Source organism: Aythya marila (genome assembly GCF_965140915.1).
Source record: "Aythya marila genome assembly, chromosome: 21".
Classification (NCBI taxonomy): Eukaryota; Metazoa; Chordata; class Aves; order Anseriformes; family Anatidae; genus Aythya; species Aythya marila.
Window position 1 is genome coordinate 5,734,670 of NC_139062.1, and position 19,124 is coordinate 5,753,793.

The window sequence follows — 19,124 nt, forward strand, 5'->3', positions numbered from 1 at the left end:
GCAGGATGTATTTGCCATTTTCTCCTCCTCCCCCGGCTACGTTTCACGCTTTGCTCTGACTGCACTGGAGACAGCCCGAGCCTTTCACGAGGCTGCGCAAATGACTGATAGGGTCAGACAGGAAGAAGAGATTATGAAACGAAAACAAAAGGGCTGCTTGTACTTCAGGTCCTTTCCACCTCCTCCCTTACGCTGCTCTGATTAAAGACATGCAGAGCAGCCTTGAAAAAAACAACCAAAAAAACCCCTAAAACACCACACACACAAAAACAAAACAAAACACAACACCCCACCAACAAGTAAAAGAAAAATGAGTAACAGTGACCCCTGCACATCCTGCGTATCCATGCATTCTCCTGTTGGAAAGAGCTTGCTGAAAAACTTCATTGGAATCATCACAGCATTTCCTGAACAAAAAGACCAAATTGCAACATCTCTGTACAGACCTAAACTTTTCTGTAACGGCGTTTAAGTAAATATGTAAGTCCACCACCAGCCAGCAAAGACAACACTTACCTCCAGATAAGTACGCACTACTTTTAATTATAAAGCAAAGCACATTAAGTACTGCTTTAAATGAAGATGGATTGTTAAATCAGAACCTTAGAATAATTCCCGTATTTTCACAAAACCTATTGCCTTAACAGAATTATGACACAGTGAGCCACCGTTGTGTTAGAAAACCTAAATTTGGTGGAGTTCAGAGGAAAACTGCTCTCTCATTTCTCTAGTTCCATACCCTCTCCCAAGGGTACATGGGCCTTTCTGGAAGCATTTTCGTTTGTTTCTAATCAGTGGGCTCAGCAATGCCTCTGAACTTTAATACCCTGGCTCAGCACCATGCTGTTCTCAGAAGCAGACAAGTTCCTGTCACTGGTGTCATTAAGAAACAGTTTCATCCTAAGATGGCAATCGGTAAGAGACGTTCCTAGCTTTTCCCACAGACTCATTTTGCATCTATGGGCATTCTTTCCCTTTTTTGCACTTATTTTATGAATTTATCTAAATTTTTCTGAGGAGTGGGCTGGACCAGAAAGGAGCTAAAACTTGGAAGTCTCTGATTTCTGAGAGCCCGAGAGCTCCAGTGCTGGGCTCAGCATGCAGAGCTGTGCAAAGAAAGAAATTCAGCTAATAGCTTATTCTTTAGAAAGGGCCACTCATACACCTGGGACAAGTTTATTTATATGAATAACTATAGAGATGAATTGTTTTCAGAGTACCTTTGAGAAAAATGGGATGAAATTTAAAAAGACCCTCTTCTTCTTCCTGATGAGAATCTGAACTAATCATTAAGAACAGCCACTGGTTTGTTCCAGTTTGTTTGTCACAGTGTATCACGATCACTTTTCTTTCTGAAAATGCATATAGGAATCTAAGCATTCCATTCTCATAAATAACCTAGCTATGCGGTTGTTTTGTTTTCTTTTATTTTTCTTTTCTCTCTTTTTTTTTTTTTTTTTTCCTCCTCCAAGTTAAAACCTCTCCCACAGGTCTGTTCTATCCTTCTGCAGAGGTTACCTCCTCCCCCTCTGTCAGCAGAAAGGAAACAGATCTGCATGTCAGCTGCCAGGCTTCATGCACTGGTGTCCTAGCGCTGCAGGACACCAAGGTACAGAACCTGAGGGAGCAGAAGAGGCTGCCACCCAGCCAGGAGGAACACTGGTGTATTTACCTTCCATGTGAGGGCTGATTAAAACTCACAACATCTCTTAATAATAGACGTGGTTTAGTAGATTATTACTTGCCCAAGTTTCAGAAAAGGATTAATACAAATCATTACTGCCAGAGTCCTGCTTCACCCCCAGTCCCTGTGCTGCAGTCTTTGCCTACACAAGAGCAGAGTGTTCAGTATCTGTTACAGATGTTTGTAGAGCAATCATCTAGTCTTGCATATGTGCATCTTGATGCTGACGCACAAAATGTTTACCAGAAAAGAGTAACCAGCACTGTACAGACAATTGTACAGGTGTCCTACTGATAGCTACACATGGAAAGGAGAAATCCTCTATCCCTCGTGGGTGAAATTAGAACTCCCAGGCTTGGAAACCTGTGGGCAAAGATAAATGCTAGAGCACAGCAAACATGGCACTTGAGGACACAAGCTGAAAGAGACTTGGACGTGCAGAAAGATTCAGTCAGTATTTACTACAGAATTAAACACCCTGTCCTAAAACTATTTCAGTATCTCTAAAAGCACATTCATTACCAAACTTACTTATATAAACAGAGGGGCACACTTTGAAATAAAAAAAATACATCAATTCACTGCTGGAAATAACAGGAAAAATATACTTAGCGTTGTCCCTTAAATATTTTTAAGGAGAGTTTGCAGAAGGGAGGGAACTCCCTGAACACCTCGCTCTGCCTAAGTCCCCTTTCCCCCCTTTGCTAAATAAAAGTCTTCTGAAAGCCACGACAGCTCCTGTAACTTTAAACCTGGGCTGAGTTCATAATTTTAGTACTGACCAAACAGAGTGCAGAGGGCGGGTCTGGCTCTTCTTTTTGAGACCACCTTAGGCACGCTCCCCTCCCACCCCTTGGCTAAACAAAAAAATGCTGACTCCACTCAGATCCTTTGCTCTAGCTGTATAGTTATCATCTGGGAAAACCTTCCCCCTTTAGCAACAGCAGCTAAAGGAATACTTGGAATACCAAAGTAGTTTTTGCAGTGACTTCTTTTTGCACTCTCAATTCTCACCCGCCTCTAAAGAACTTATCAGAATCTAAATCCATCTGGTCTCAGAAGTGGAAAGCTCTTCTCTAAGCCGAGGAAAGATGTTTATTAAAGTTCAATTCTTCATCTTCATTCTAGGGAGCGTGCCTTTCATAGCACTTGCTGAAGAAGGTAAGAAAAAAACTTTGTTTAAAATTATTTCCAGTGATTTCCTTTAATTTAACAGTTTGTGTGCTTACTAATAGGCGATACAATTGCTCTCTCCTGTTTATAAAACTCTTCCTTTTAATTCTTACGCTACCATTGAGTGTATACTATGGTGTAGCAGGAAAGAGGCACATCAAAAGTTTTCAGATGGTCAGAGTTGTGCTCTATTAGAAAAGACTTCTGTGCGTCTGTGCGAGGGAAGGAGTAGTTTGGAAGCAGCCAGCAAAAACATTACATCAGCAGCCCTTGGAAGTGTCTTCGGTTTCACCATATAAAATATGCAGAGAAGACTGCAAGCAGTAATTTAGTTATAACAGATATTTTGATGGTGAAACTGCCCGCTATGAAAGTCATCTATAAATCTTTCCATTCAAGAGTTTAACTTCTGGGCTTAGAGGCATTACCACAGCTTGGAACTAAAGCCTTATCAAGAATTCTGCTAGTAATACGTTGGCCATAAGCAATATACTTAAGCAAGGGAAGCTAAAAGAGGAAGAATTATTACCTAAGACAGATTTGAGAAATGTTATATATCTACCCAGGAAAAGTTAATTTCGTGAACTATTTCTTTTGTATTTTATAAGAAAAATACCAAATAGATTTTAAAATGTAATAGATTTTAAGTCTTACTAAAGATAAAGCAAAGAGTGATTTACTGACAGTAACGAGAATTGTCCTGAACAGTACTTGATTCCAGGAACAGCACATTCAAGTTCAGTCTGGTTAGCATTTGACTCAGTCTGAATGAGCTGGCCATCAGGCAACGGGCCCAGGGGACGCCTGTGCAGACAGCATGCCCGCAGTGGTGAAAACACAAGTGTTGCTGCAGGACACGGGCATTGCCTGCTCCAGGTATCAGTTCTCTGAACACAGCGACCCGAAACTCAACCCACTAGTTTTCCAAAGCATAAATTCTCTTCTCTGACTTGGATTTTGGGATATGGCCTGATTTTAGCCTGGTGCCAACCGGTATCCTTCTGCTGGAGATAACGGCTGTACCGATATGCAGGATGTGTAGATGTTGGCTTGTGACTTAATTGGCATTCCTGGTGTTCTCTGTGTCTCAAAGGTTGGAGTTACACTCCAAAATTTCACAGAAAATCTAAAACTGATCAACGTTAGTCAAATCCCCAATACTGCTTTTCTCCGTCCTAGAAACTTAAGGCTCAAATGACCATCTCCCAGCTAGCTGGTCCTTAGCAAGCACCAGTATTACATATCCCCAAATTTACAGCCATTAACAAGGAGACAAAAAGAAACCACCATTTTACAGAATTATCGTAAGCAGTTTCTAGGATAGCAGAACTCCAAGAAAAGAGATCTTCCATCTTAAGGCTTTTGGGGAGGTTTTAAGGATATTTTCTCTCAACTCTGAGTTAAGGAGCCCAGCAATGATCAGGTTGAAATCCCACAACCCAAAAAAGTTAAAGCATTTTAAGCAGAAGATTTCTGTTAAGAGTAGCACAAACTTAGGAAATCTTAACAGGAATTTCTGATCCCAAAGTCAGTAACTTGGTTTCCAACAGAAAGGATAAAGCTCTTTTAACTGGGTCATAAATCAATACAGAACAAAGCTGTGAAGGATAAAATACAATACCGATGTGGAAAAGAAGAAAATTAATTCATTTCCTTCTTTATATGTGAGCTTCCAAATAAAATTAATGACAGAAATTAGCAGAAATACAGAAAGAAAACCTAAGAACAAATCTTACCTCACTGTCTACTTACAAACGCATTCACGTTAACTTTGTATTATCCATTCCTGATTTAAATCCTAACTGAACCAGCCAAGTATTTGGTCATACTTACCACCCAAGGACAGCCCTGAGCGCCCTACACAACCTGATGAATTTTTAAACTGAAGCATTTCCTTTTGAATGACTAGGAGATACACATTTGTCTTTCTGTGATCCTGTTCAGCATATAAAAACCTCAGGCAAAGCTTAGCACACAGGATCAAAAGAAATGAAATGGAAGTTAGCCTAAAATCTTTCTGGGCACAGCGTTAATCACATGATGAAAAGCACAAGTATTCCAATGAATGTTTTACAGGCAACACATTTCCTGCCTTGAAACCTTTCCTATGGTGCAAGTATCATTGCGGATAAGAGGATTACTCTACGGGCTGTCACATAACATGAACAAAAATTAAGATGATTGTTAACAAGTTTCCACGTGTCACTTGAGCTGCATCAACTGTACGTGTGCCTGATCTTAACCACAGGCAAATACTAAATAATGCCTCCTTATGCAAGCCTCGAAATAAAGCAGGTCTATGCTAGGTCATATTACTTTACATTTGGTCTGGTCTCAAGGTTAGCACATGGACAGGTAGGGTAATCAAGATGAAAAGGTTTTTACATGGTAAGAAAGGAAATTGAAGTTTACAGTCAACCACAGAAGTCTGCAAAGCTTTCTAAATGTTTCAAAATCAAAAACTAGGATTGAGAAATTGCAAGAAAAGGTTTTTCCAAATATATCTTGATCTACCCAGCTGCCACTGCCAGTTCAGTAGTAAAGCTAAACAGTGAAGTTAGGCACCTCTAAACTCTTCTGAAAAAACAAATCCCATAATTGCAGGTAAGAGGTAAAGCGAACAACCAAAACGCATGTGAGTGCAAACGGGAATGAAAAGCTCGGTTTGTGCCTGTGGTATTTTCAGTTATTGGAGCAAATAAACCATGACTTTAACGTCTACTCTTCATATGTACAATCGCTGCTGCATAAATACCCCAGGAGACTTTCCCCTAGGCCTGCTGCCCCACCGCACTGCCTGCTCCAGCTCTTCTGTCCCGATGGAGCACGCAGGACTTCCACCCTGCATCCAGCTGCATCGTGTATGAGCACACATCTGCGTGCCTCTGTATGTGCCTCAACCACTACGTTAGCAGGATATGAATCTAGCTGTACATATCCGATACCCAAGATTTAATTACCACAGAAACATCTCACCGAATCTCAGTTAGTGGGCCTGCAAATTAGTGAGTGCACATTGCAGCGTCTTGGTAAAAAGATCAGCAGAGAGCAATTTTTTCATTGGAAAAGCAGGGATGCTTTTGCATCTATTTCTCAAAACCTAGGAGTTCAGTTTTTGAATCTGTGTAATTTTGTACAGAAAGGAAACGGTCATATTTAAAAGCTCACAAGTGGGCCTTTCATTAACTCAGGTGGCACAGTAAAAACGGGAAACAGAGGCTGGATTCTCAGCTCCTGTAATTCAATAGCTTCCACTGAAACCATGCATTTACCCTAGATCTAGCACTTCTAAACCATCTACAGTAATATAAGCAGCTGACAACCTAGAGAGATAAAAGAACATATTAACAGATAATCAAAAAATAGTAAAGCAAGGTTAGCCCACAGTGTACAGGCTGTGGCCTCTGACAGAAGCACCCAGTGTTTCCTCCTTGTGTCATTTGAGGCAAACCATACATGCGTACCACAGACATAACTACTGTTTGCCCAGCTCTAACATAAAGTCTCTGTCTCAGTTGTTTGTTGTGTTGGTTTGTTTGCTTTTTGTCTGAGTGCGGTCAGGGACTACAGGATGGAACCCAGATGCTGCCAGGTCCTGCTCTGCCCCTGCATCCCGGCTCCATGCTGCTGGCAGGCAGCCTCCAGGCGGCCTCCACTGCTCTGCGGGCACACAAACCCCATCCTCAGCTCGAGTTCAGGCAGCAGCACAGCTCCTTTAGCTGGGTGGCGTGCAGCTTGCTTCGTGCTATTTGGTAACAAAACACACAATTAGGATAAAGGGGCGCTGGGAAGTTTAAAGAAAAATGAGAAAAATTATTAGACAAATTCATGATTTAGTTCCAACTCACTGTCTCAGATGCCTGGCCAAAGACTTAAAGGAAACAAACTGGTGCTGTGTACGTTCTCCTGTTGCTTTATGATTGCCCTGTGCTTGTCCACCATTGTATTTGTTGATTTTAGAGACTACAACATCCAGCATAAATTGTATCAAAAATCCTTTGCAAGGGTACAATTCAGCTGTGCACCTCATTTCGGGCAAGCAGGCAATTTCTTCGCAGGACCTGAGTAGTACACGAGTTGCTGCTATATGTCTAAAGGGGATATACTTCATTCCAAATACGTATTAAAATGTTTTTATGACTATAAAACCCATCCAAATATTAGCTTGTGTATTATTAGTTAGGATGAATGTCAGACTAAACATACTTGAATGGCTCTTGCTTGCTGGCAATGTTACACTGTGTGGCAATCCATAGCAACTAGCCAAGAACCATTGTGAACTAAATTAAAGGCCAACCAGTTTCCAGTTCTAGTGTTTAGCATCCATATTTCAAAGAAATGAGTTAGGAAATGATCACACAAAGAGTTCCGCTGACAGATCTAAGGGGTTAGCAACCTTCGTGATGGTTGTGATAAACCACCGCAGGAAGTAGCTTCCTCGAGCTGGCAGCTGTACGAGGGGACAGCTACAGCCTCAGAGTTTTTGGCAGGAAGTGAATCAGAGAAAAAGATTCTTTTATTACTGTATCCAAAGTAATTTCTTAATTCCTTTCATCTGTATTCATAGACCACTATATTTGGACACAGACTGTCTGCTTTCTGCGGCATACCCAGTAAAATTTGTCGATCCGCTGCATGAAATTCTGTACTTTTCTCCTTGTCAACCTGAGGTCCCTTGGAGTGTCCCAGCCCCAACGCTCCTCCCCTTCCAGCCCTGCCATGATACACAGTACTGCAGTGCTGCAGTTTTAGGTGCCGTGCACAGAATGATCCAAAAGAGACTCACTCTGATCTCATACCTCCAGTCTTGTTGCCCCCGTCACACCTTTACTGCTCAGGAAACAGAAAATTGCTTGTAAGACTGCTGCAGGGCAACCTTGTGGTTGGTTGTAGGGCAGCAGAAATCATCCTTAAGAAAGTGGTTTTTTAGACAGGTTCATGAGAGAGCAACTCTGAGGTCAGCGTACTTAGTGGACAATCAGAGTGACACAGCAACGTTATTAAAACCAGAAGCCTCAGAAGACTTAGTTTTACGCGAATAACTTAGAAAGAAATATCCCATAATGGAGTTAGATATTGTTCTCCTTAACCACAGCTTTGTGGGCAGTTTTATCATAATAGAAAAAGCTTAGTAAGTTACCACCTTTTCCTCCTGTGGCTTTGTTTCATAACTTTGGTTGTGGGTCACATACGTGTAGTAAGCACACGAAGTGCAGCTGATTTTCCTTTACATCTGCCCGGGTTAAAATGCATTTTTTGTTTTGCCTTCCTGAGGGTATCCACGTATAGACAATGTACAATATTTTGCAGCATTCAGAGATGTGATTTACTTTAGAGACAGCTGAGGGTTTCCTTGTTACTCTGCACTGTAGATTTAAACTCTGGCTTAGTTCCTCTGGCTAACCCAGTCACAGCAATAGAAACCAGCTGCAGCAGGGTGTGGTGACCAAAGGAAATGGTTCTGAAAATTCAGCAAAACGTTGTCATCATGAGCCACACAGAATAGATGAACAAAGTCAATCATGCTCTAAATAAGGTTTAACTAAATCCTTTCTTGGGTATCATAGATGAGTTTTCAACTGGCAGGCACTTGCCTAAGTTCACAGTATTTTTGTCATCCAGCTTCCTCCCCTACAAAAAGCAAAGCCTGTCCAGCTTTGCATAGGGAAGCAGCAATAAGCACTCCAGGATTTTGTTAGTGTGTACTTTCTCCTGAACAGTACAAAGTCTAAGCACTTAAACATATTTCAGGACATTTCTCTATAAGGGCATAACACACTAATCCAAGTTCCAGAAAAAAAATAACAGGAAAAAAAAGAAAAAACACACACATCAGTGCTGTGGCCCCAAACGGGCCGAAGATACAAAGTTCTGAGGACACTGCAGATGCAATGAATTTTGCAGGAGCCACAATTGCAAATGAGAATTGCAGGTCTCACATTGAGGAACTCCCTTGCTTTGCAAAATCTGAAAATTTTAACTGTCCAGATGCTCAAAACTCAGAAGGCAAATAAAGAGAACCCAGTATATTTTGTTCTTCAAAAACTCAAATTTTCAAATTTTCTATATGCTCTTCTATATGCTTTAAAACTAACCAAACCAACAACAACAAACTCTGAAATACAATGAAAGAAAAATAATAGAAAACTACGTGGGGAAGTAAAGTAAATTGCTGAAGTCTGGGAGGTAGGTACTTCTGTATTTGGAGTACATTTAAAATGAAGATGAAGCCAAACAACAGAAAACAGAACCGTATTTGAAAACTACAATACTACCACTCAGAAATTATGTATTCAGAAGGAAGATACCTTATGAAATTATACATTTTTGTTAAGCTCCCACCACCAGGAACAGAAGTTCCCACTGAACTACAACTGAACAAGATTCCAGTAGTGAGATAATGGATAAGGTATGGGTAAAAATAAACTTGGATTTTAAAATCAAAACCATTGTTTGACAGTTTTAAACTTATAAATAACTGAAAACATATATATATGTATTTAGTAGGAGCAGAGGTGAAAGGAACAGTAAAAACTCTTTCAGCTCTAACCAGAGGGAACCCTTTAAAGTTAGCAATTTTTACCTACTGGTAAGAATTCTGTCATATTGCAGAGCTGGAAACAGTCTATTTTGAGGGCTTCCTACCTCAAGGACAAAGCTAAAATATTGGCTTAAAACTGCCTTTGCTCACTGGCATCTGGGTTTACTCAGACTGCTGGGAAAGAAAGGAGATCCTCCAACATTCTTCTTCTTCAAAAGTATCTTTGTTGTTTTTGGAGATACCTGAAAGAAATGCTAACTGACAACATTTTTACAACTCACTCTCCTTTCCAGCACAACCACTGTGATTTGAAAGCAACCCTAAGAGGTTTTTCTAGTAAACTGTCGCTCTATGAATAACAATGAGTAGTGAGCTCATCTTTCCCTAAGTGGGTCACGGGATGCTTACCCGCACAACGTTTTCAAAGCAGTATTAAACTTTTAAGGACATCAGATTTTTTCCCAGTGTGAGAAGTTGCAGCCTGATAGCAGTTGGGACTTTGAACTGAAATGCACCCAGCTGGAACTTGGGCAGAAAGAGATGCAATGATTAATTCCCATCCGCAGCAACGTATGGCTGCAAACAGAAGAGGCCACAGCAGTGTCTGCAGACAAACCCAGCACTGTGAGGCAATGTTTTTATTTACAGCCCCCTGTAAGGTACTGATAAGAACATTTGCAGAAGCAGTACTTAACCCTATGGCTCTTGCTACATTTGGCCCACATCAGATGAAGCCAATGAATAAAGCACAGACACATTTACGTTGACATTCTCTTGGTATATATGCCTTGTCCTGGGTAGAGGGAAAGAAGTTTCATATCTAGTAGATTCTCTCAAATTTCATTTAAATATTAAAAAAAAAAAACAAAAACAAAAAAAAAAAAAAAAACTTTAAAACTTGGAAAGCTTGAAGTTAAATCCAGATGCCTTTTCCCGGTGCTGTTTTCGCCCTCCCCTTAATTCTCCCTCCACACACTGTATTGATTTGAAATCAAAGGGCTGCTTGTTACAGTCAAGCAACCAATGTTGGCTTGTTCTTGCAAAGGCATCTGAGAAAGCTAGCCTTTTTCACTGCTTTTACTCTTTCATGTAAGGTGCCAGAGTCCATCACCTCCCTTTCAATATGCTATAGCATGTTAGAATCCGCAAAGTTCAAAACAAATCAACACTGCTTTCAGTTTATCTAGCTTCAGTTTGCAAGTATTTGCCTGGCCTTGAGCTTACTGCAGCTTTCTCTGACAGAGCTGTCCGGTACCTGCTGTCCCTTCCTACAAATGCAATCCAGTGATTACAAATCAGCTCCCAGCCTTCTGATGACAGCTCAGCAGTGTTTAACTACACACCACCATCTAGACCACATCTGTCCAGAAAACAAACCTGGAAATACAATGCAGGGACCACTCTCCAGCAAACACAGGACCTCGCCTTTAAGGCAGTATTATTCAGAGTGGGCAGAGCTGGAACAAGTCCCACATATTGGCAGAAATCAGGTCAATCTGTGAGTGCTAGCAAGTTAATATGGAAGTTTCCCTTAATATTCTAGTTTCCCTGTACAGTTAAGAGAAGAACTTCCAGAGTATGCCCCAAATCTCAGGAGAGCTGAATCACCCTCTGGAAGTATTTACCTTTCTTTACGGACTGTAAGAGAAGGGCAAACACAGACCTTATTTAAGCAAATTCATAAGAACCTGAAATTAGGTCAGATCAATCTGGGCCATTACCTTTCGTCAGTGACTGTATCCTGAGGGAAATGTGCTGAAATAGATTTCCTACACGCTGTTGGTCGCCAAGAACCTTCGATAGCTTCACCACACAAAGAATAATTATTTTCCTGATATTTTGTGATGTTCACTAGTTCTCTGCACCTTTGCTCTATGACACCGTTTCCTTTCCTGCCTTCACTGTCAGGTAATTCTTCAGGGCTGAGAGCTACTGCCTTGCCAAGGGTATAATTAGCTTCCCTGAGTGAGCTGCTTGTTTTTAACACACTAAACTTATTTCACTTTCCATCTGGGGTTTTTCTCTGGTAATTGGTTTTCTCCATCTGTGCTTATTTTGTCACTAGTGAATAAATGATTTTTTCAGTTCTGCCTGGGATCACAAACTTACCTGATGCATACAATTCATGTTGTTTAGCCTTACTGCAATTTCTTTTTTTTTACATTTAACATGTACATACCATAATCCCAATATTCTAACTTAAAGGCTTTACTGTATAAACCAAGCCTGAGGATTATCGAGTAGTGCCATACCTTAAAATGGCCTGATATTTTAGATGGCTAATGAACACGCCTGGAAGTAAAGCCCCTTTCTTTATGCTTGTGATCAAAAACGATGAAAGCATTATTTTTACAGTATAATGAAGACCCTGTCCTGTTCTTGTAGTTCCATGAATTATAAGGGCATTTCTTGGAGTCTGGGTGGCTTATTTAGCCAGCTATATTAGGCTTCATGTTGGCATAACATGAATACACTTTCTTCATCTGTTAGTGCCTAAAGTACTATTTTCACATCCTTCTTTTGGCTCTTAAATAGAAAGTGTATCTGTATTCAGGTTTATAAATAAAGATACAAAATATAACGTTCTTATTACTTAAGTAAATACGGATTTAGAAATCTAAGTTTAGATCAGTGTTTAGTATTTTGGGGAAGGGACAAAGCTCTTGTATTGCTAGAGATGGATGACAAAATAATTTGGTTTAAATACTAGTTTTGGGAACGAGGAAAATATTTGCAAGTTTCCAATAGAATTCAGTGGCAAATGGAAATGGAGATTGTATTTACTTATTTATTTTAATGTCAGGTCACTCATCTTCTGCATGAAATGTTTCCTTTAAAAAGGCTGGTGTATTTTGATCATTCATTTCAATTTTTTTTTTTTTTTCATTTGAAAGACCATTTTACATTTAAAGAAGGCATTTGGAAATTGAATAAAGATTAAATGGAACTCAAGCAAAAGAAAAATAATTCCCAAGTGATTATATGTACAGCTGATAGAAATTGACTTTAACTTTTTCTCATTTTGACACGGTAAAATGCCCATTCTTTCCAATTTTTCAGCCACAGAACAAAAATTCTGCTTAGTTGCCTCTAAATCAAATACAGCATAAGTGTAATGCATTTAGAGATACAAATATTAAAGACTTTTATAAGAAACAGGAATAGTCTAACTACTCAGAACTGGTCTAATTAGTCAGTAATAGTCTACATTCAAATGCAGAAGAGGTGAGGATGTTTTCAGGTCACTAAATAGGAGAAAATAGTAGAAACAGTGCTTAGTGCTTAATTAAACAATAGGCAGCTCATGATTTTTTCTCATAAGATTTCTAATAATAAAATTGCACAGTAAAATCCTCTTATTAAATAACTTGTGAATATTGTCATTCCCCTCCCTGAGACGACTCTCCAGCACTACTGACTTTTCCAAACACAGAGGTATGACGAGTAGTGTAACAACCAATTCTATTCAACAGCAAAAATGCTATGGTATGAACTACCTTGCAAAACAAAAAAAGGATTAGATATTTTATTCATAATTAACCTATTTGCAGCTGACAATGGCTACCTTATGTACACCACAGGTAAATGATGGGTGAGTATCCAGGGTTTTCTCCAACACCTCTCCCTGCAAATCTCTCTGCTGCTTGAAGGGAATGAACACGGCTCTCGTTCACATAACCTTTAGCTACCCTTGCAATATTTCCTTACAGTAGATCAGTATTATGTTGAAAAAGTGTGAACTGATAAACTGGGTTGATAAAATGAGTTTGGACTTTTGCCCCAGTTGTTGAAATAAAAGTTTGGTGCAAAATTTGAATCCAGGAAATAACTACCCAGAAGCGTTAGGTTTTTATGCCTGATGTTTTTGCTCAGGAGAATGTCTATCTATTATTAGCTCTTTGCTTAAATTTAAACACTGGTATCTGGAATTAGCAGAAGTCTCATGCCCCAGGCAACAGAAAAACAAGCAGCTTCACCTCCTAGTTTTACAGTCATGGTGAATTAAAAACTCCCAATAAACATCATGCTACACTAACATCATAATGTGCATGGTCATGGTTTTGTGAGTCAGCATGCAACTTAGTCAAGTGATTTGTGTACTTCCAACATTTTCTTGATAACTGCCAGTTATCTTCATGTACACATATTTTTTGTGTTCTACCTTGTTATGTCTCATTTTCCCTATTGATGATATTTTGCCATATTTGTGAGAAACGGTTTAGGTCAAAATTAAGTGTTTGTTCTACCAAAGAGTACAGATGACATATAGGTCTAGAATAAAAAATGAGACTTAAAAACAAACAAACAAACAAAAAACAACAACAACAACCAAAAACACACAATTAGAGTCACAGCAGATATGGTTTGCAACATTAAAAAACCTCTCACATGTAGTAATATTTTTTAAACTACAGCTATACCCATAAACATTAATGGTAGTACTAAAAAATAAAGGTGGCTGGGACTATGCTGAAAGATGGGAGGAAGCTCTTACTACTTTAGAAAAGCAAAGATGCTTAAAGTAATTCATCAGGATACATATGCTAATACCTGAAGTATGGAGCAGTTGCATTCACCTGTATGGAGGGGATAACTTCTATTGAAGAAAAATTTCCCTTGGAAAAAGTGTTTAGTGTTCAATCCTGGCACAACACAGAAACACTATACATGATACATGCTTAAGTTCTGTCCTATGGCTTTGTGTAAGAATATAGACAAAGCCAGAAGGTTAGTCCAAATAATTGTGCAAGCCCAAGTGCAAAGGTAGGCAGATTGAGTGCCACCTAGATATATCATGTTTAAAATAATTTAGATGTCAAAGTAGCCAGAACATGCAACTATCAAGTAAAATCCTAACTTATTTTCTAAAATTTCATTTAGCAAGTGCAATTCTAGAAGGAGAAGAAAGTGCAACAATTGATTTCAAAGACAGAAATGACACAGAGTTTGAAGAATCACCAACCCTGGTGAGTATCAGTCTAAATAAAGGTTGCTTTCCATTACCCTGATTTCACAGTTTTGACTCATTGCTTAGATTTCAAACAATCATAAATTATAGAGAAAAACTCTGAGTTATAAAATGAAAAAGACCATATGCTGATGCTTTTGCTTTGCAAGCAAGTAGGTTGAAGGCGACAAAGCTGAAAACATTTTTGGCAGTTCACGTGTGCTGCAGAAAGCGTTCATAACCTGCTTCTTTATTGCCATTTGCCTCTTCTAACTCCCTATATCTCCGTTAGCTCTTGTGAAACCAAACTGACAAACAATCAGAGAAACAAAAAAAAAAACAACACAAAACCACAAAAACAAAAAGAAGAGGCCGGTCTGCAACCTTCTGCAGTCTTCTGCACTTTTATAGTCCTGTTGAGAATTCATCTGACCTATAAAGTCTCTGTCAGGAAGGACAAATTAGCTTGCTTTGGGTTTTGTCACTCTTCATAAGGGACACAAAGATGACAGGCGATGGCTAGAAATTCATGTTCAGGGCACTTGGCAGATCAAGACATTTCAATGCATACTGACACTGAACATACTGTGGTTTTCTTCCCCTCTGTTTTTCCCCCAACTCTTTTAGCTGCCCACAAGTCTACACAGTGTAACAAATCTCTTGGAGTTTGGACAACTAATGACCACAGAAAGTGCATCTGCCCTGCCTGAAGACGGTGACAATTCTACAGACAATGAACTTAACACTGAAAGTGTTGATGGTAAAAAAGTATATTTCATTTTCCATTTTAATACATTGCAGTCTTATATCCTCTACTAAACATACATGTATATCTGGAAAATTCAAATACCAAGTTTAAGCTATTCTCAAATGCAAATTCAATTCCAGAATTAAAGAACTGTACTAAACAGATTTTGTACAAGTTTCCATGCCAAAACGACATAATCTAATCTAACTTAAATCCACTAGTGTATATTAGATATAACCATTCCCTGAGATTTTAGTTTATATTTCTGTTACTTCAAGGAGCTTTTCATTTGCTCAGTCTCTATCCCAACAAAAGAGCAACCTATTACACAGCTCTCATACCGTTATGACACAGCTGTTAGAAGTTTTCCTTGGATATGTCATTGTAAAGTGGGATGCAGAACTTGGTATAAAGCACCTAAGTAATTATTCTCTTTCTGACTTTACAGGTGGACTGGGTGGGGAGCAACCAGAGAAAACTGAGAAAGGTATTAAACAAAATCATTGATTATAAATATAAGGGAGAGCTCAATTGTCAGCTCATACCCTTTTTGAAGGCTTTAGCTATGCCCATGCTATTCTTAAAAATAATGTCGGGGGGAGCCATGGTACACCCCCTGGTCTGCCTCCTCCTGTTCACGTGATCATTGTCTCTTTTCATCACATCAGTGTGGAGCCCTGCAGCCTAAAGGCACATTTGCAGGCTTATAGTCTACACAGGCTATGAATCACTGTATAAATGGCTTTGCAGGTCTCAGTGCACAGAATAGACCATCTCAGTGACTTCAGCACATTTTCAATCTAGCACAAATGCTGCAAAAAAAAAAAATAATAATAACTGCTGAACTTACCAAATCTACCGGAGAGTTCAAAAGAAACAAGAAAACCTACACTAAGGAATGGGATATAGCAGAAAAGTGTCAGTTCTATATCTAGCCTCTGTTATCAATGGTCTCCATGAGAAACCAGTTAACATACCCAATTTCTTCTCGTAGGTGGTCTGGAAACAATTGCACTTGTTGGAATAATTATTGGAATCGTAGTAGGTGTTGGAATCCTTGCAGGAATCATAATCGCTGTTGTAAGGAAGATGTCAGGCAGGTACTCGTAAGTAACTCGTTAATCAGGCTTTTCAAATAAGCAGAATCTTCTGAGCAAGGTCACAGGAATAGCTTCTGAACTTTCTAATACTTCCAGTTTGTGAAAAGTAACCTGTTCCGTAAGAGCTGCCAACATGCTGTGAGTGCTTTAAGTCCCCTCTGAGGTGCTTCAGAAAGATCTGTCATACATTGCATGCATGCTCTCATAATGCCTCGCCAGGTGTAGCAGTTTGGGGTTGGCTTACACCACACATACATGAAGCTCACTATAAAGAATTGAAGGACCAAGTTCTAGAAGTGCTGGACAACATGTGAACACTGACAAATGATCTTTGTCTTAAAAATCTGGATATTTATGGAAGCTAGTACCAATAAGATTAATTGCTGCCACTCAATCAAAAATGCTTTACAAATTTTAGAGTAGTTAAAAAACAAACCAAACAAAAAACCCACATTGCATTTAACAAATACTGTTCACTTGGCATTAGTCAGTGGGCAGTAAACGAGTACTTCCAGTAATAGGGATAGGAGAAAATAAATTACGAACTGGGAGGAGAAATACAGAGGTGACGGGAAAGACAGGCAAGGGGAGGAAAACAGATCACATACCTAACATTTGGGTAACTTCATGAAAAACAATAAAATGTCATCCTTTTTTTTTTTTTTCTTTCTTTTTCTTTACAGGCCCTGAAAATAGTTGAAAAAGCAACCAAGCCATTCTATGCCAGTAAATACATAGCAAGTGCTTCTTACTTTATAAGAACTGAAGACTATTCCTGTATTGGTGTGAGAAGATGATCCATGGAAAATATGGTTGAAGAATTCCAGATCTATGGGGATCCCACACAACTCTCCCAAAGACTATTTTCTACAGACTACAGAAAATGGAACATTTGCATAGGATTTTTATTAACCAGGAGTTTACTAGAAGAATGAAAAAAGATCATTCAGTAGGAACAAACTCCAGCAGCAACAACATTTACATCTGAAATATGATTTGCAGGTAATGTATGCTAGCTTGATTTTAAATGCTGCTGGCAAAGACTATTTCACATCACATTTTATGCATTTCTTTAAAAAATACATCCAGAATCTTTTCTGTCAAGTGTTTTGGCTGGTTAAGTGCTTATGGCATGTTCATCTAGTGAACATATAGTTTGGCAAGATTTGAAATTTCTTACCAAAAAGAAGGAATTGCTTCAGAGAGAAACAATTATATACAAATCCAGAAAACATTAGGTACTGGAAGCTAAAATCTTTCCACTATTGATACCGATTTTTTGCTGTTGATACTTATGTTATTGTGTGGCAAAGTGTGATAGGTCCAGCTGGAACTGACCTACCAACTGAAAGCTTGTGCATCTGACTGCTGCGACAAGAATTTCCTGCCTCCTCTTGTTGCAGAGACACAGGGATTGAAATACACATCCTGAATTAAAGGGTGCTTGGAAAATACCCAGTTTTGATGGGTCAACTTTAACCAGTTACTCAGCACGCTTTAGAGCTGATGTGTAAAAGCTTTTGAATTAATGTATATGTGTTTTCTTTATAACTGTCTCGTTTTCCAGCAGGGTAGCCTGCTTGATCACGTGTGCCCGATACTAGATCCGAGCATGTTAGTGAGGTATAAAGCATTTTTGGACTCTACAGCTTTCCACTAAGGCATATTAAGTGCAGCAGTACCTGAACACGCAGAGTTCAGAGTAAAAGCTTTGCATGCCAAATGGCTGCAATGCATCGTGTTTTCTAAACTAAGGCATTAAATGTTTGGTGTAAAAATCATTAAAGTCCATATGGTCAATATGTATTAAACAATTTATCTAGATGTGTTTCTCTGTTTCTTCCTTGTGCCATGAACTTTCATATCAATCTGATCTTTGGAAGAAAATACAATGCAAATTATGTCGTGTTTTAGAGTAGTTGTTCTTTATTTTTTTTAATTTCCTCAATAGCTTTGCTATTTGTCTTGTCAATTCTGACAAATTTGACATTTTGATAACAACTGAAACATTTAATCTGTCTCAAAGCTAAACATGAGAAAAAATAATTTAGAGTCTTTTAGCGCTGTTCTTAAGCTCATGTGGTGGGGATGATGAGTTTATAAACTGTAAAAGAAGTAGGAAGAAAGTAAGACGAGAGACTAGTAAATATCTCTATTGAGTAATATAAGCTTTGAATACATCTGAAAAGCCTTCATTTGGATCTTGTTAGGTTAAGCTTTAGTAACCTTTATCTTCAGACCGGTCTATACTAAGAACTCCACTCTAGATATAAAGTCTTAGATTACCAGATATGGCTGCTTTTCTGTCCTATCTATTAAAAAAAAAAAACGCTTTTTTTTTTTTTCCCCCCTGTAGTCTGAGTTTAGACTTTCCTTTAGTCTCAGAAATCAAGCATATTTGTATACAAGATTTTGGTTTGTAGCTTGCTGTCAGTAAATACAATCATCTTCAAAGTGCTCACCTTACTCCTGATAGTAACTCACCTGAAACAGTCATTCTCTTCCTTATCAAGGAAGATTCTGATGTAAAGTTCTCCACAGGAATGACTTGCCCCTTGAATAAATTATTCCCATCATGTCTCAAGCACTATCCAGACAGGCAATTTATAATGAAATGGAAGTACACCTTAACTTGCTTTGAAAGACTACTCTGATGAAACATGGTGGAGATTATCATGTGTTGAATACATATATACCCACACAAGGATGCAACTTACATGTACATTAAGGAATCTGTCATGTGTTTGCATTTACGTACTAATCCTATGCAGTGAAACCTCAGATACCAAACCATATGCATCCAGAATCTGTCCACAGTACTATGATTACTGCCCTTTCATTCAAGGTAAAGTCTTATTAATCTTAGGTGACACCAATCCCTAAACAGACGGCCCATGCTCCACTGAAATATAATCTGGGGGGCTTCCAGC

At 38.9% G+C, this 19,124-nt stretch overlaps 1 protein-coding gene across 2 annotated transcripts; it reads left to right on the forward strand.

Moving 5' to 3' along the window:
* The first annotated feature begins 2,608 nt into the window (after window positions 1-2,608).
* Window positions 2,609-18,012, forward strand: PDPN (podoplanin). Of its 2 annotated transcripts, none has more exons than XM_082776728.1 (6): window positions 2,609-2,845; window positions 14,280-14,365; window positions 14,974-15,106; window positions 15,543-15,581; window positions 16,089-16,200; window positions 16,878-18,012. In XM_082776728.1, exons 1-6 carry the CDS (start codon window positions 2,776-2,778, stop codon window positions 16,882-16,884), a joined length of 447 nt encoding a protein of 148 aa, XP_082632854.1. In that variant the 5' UTR covers window positions 2,609-2,775; the 3' UTR covers window positions 16,885-18,012. The 2 variants fall into 2 exon arrangements, with proteins under 2 accessions (XP_082632854.1, XP_082632855.1); XM_082776729.1 differs by having other exon boundaries at window positions 16,089-16,194.
* Window positions 18,013-19,124: the final 1,112 nt, after the last annotated feature.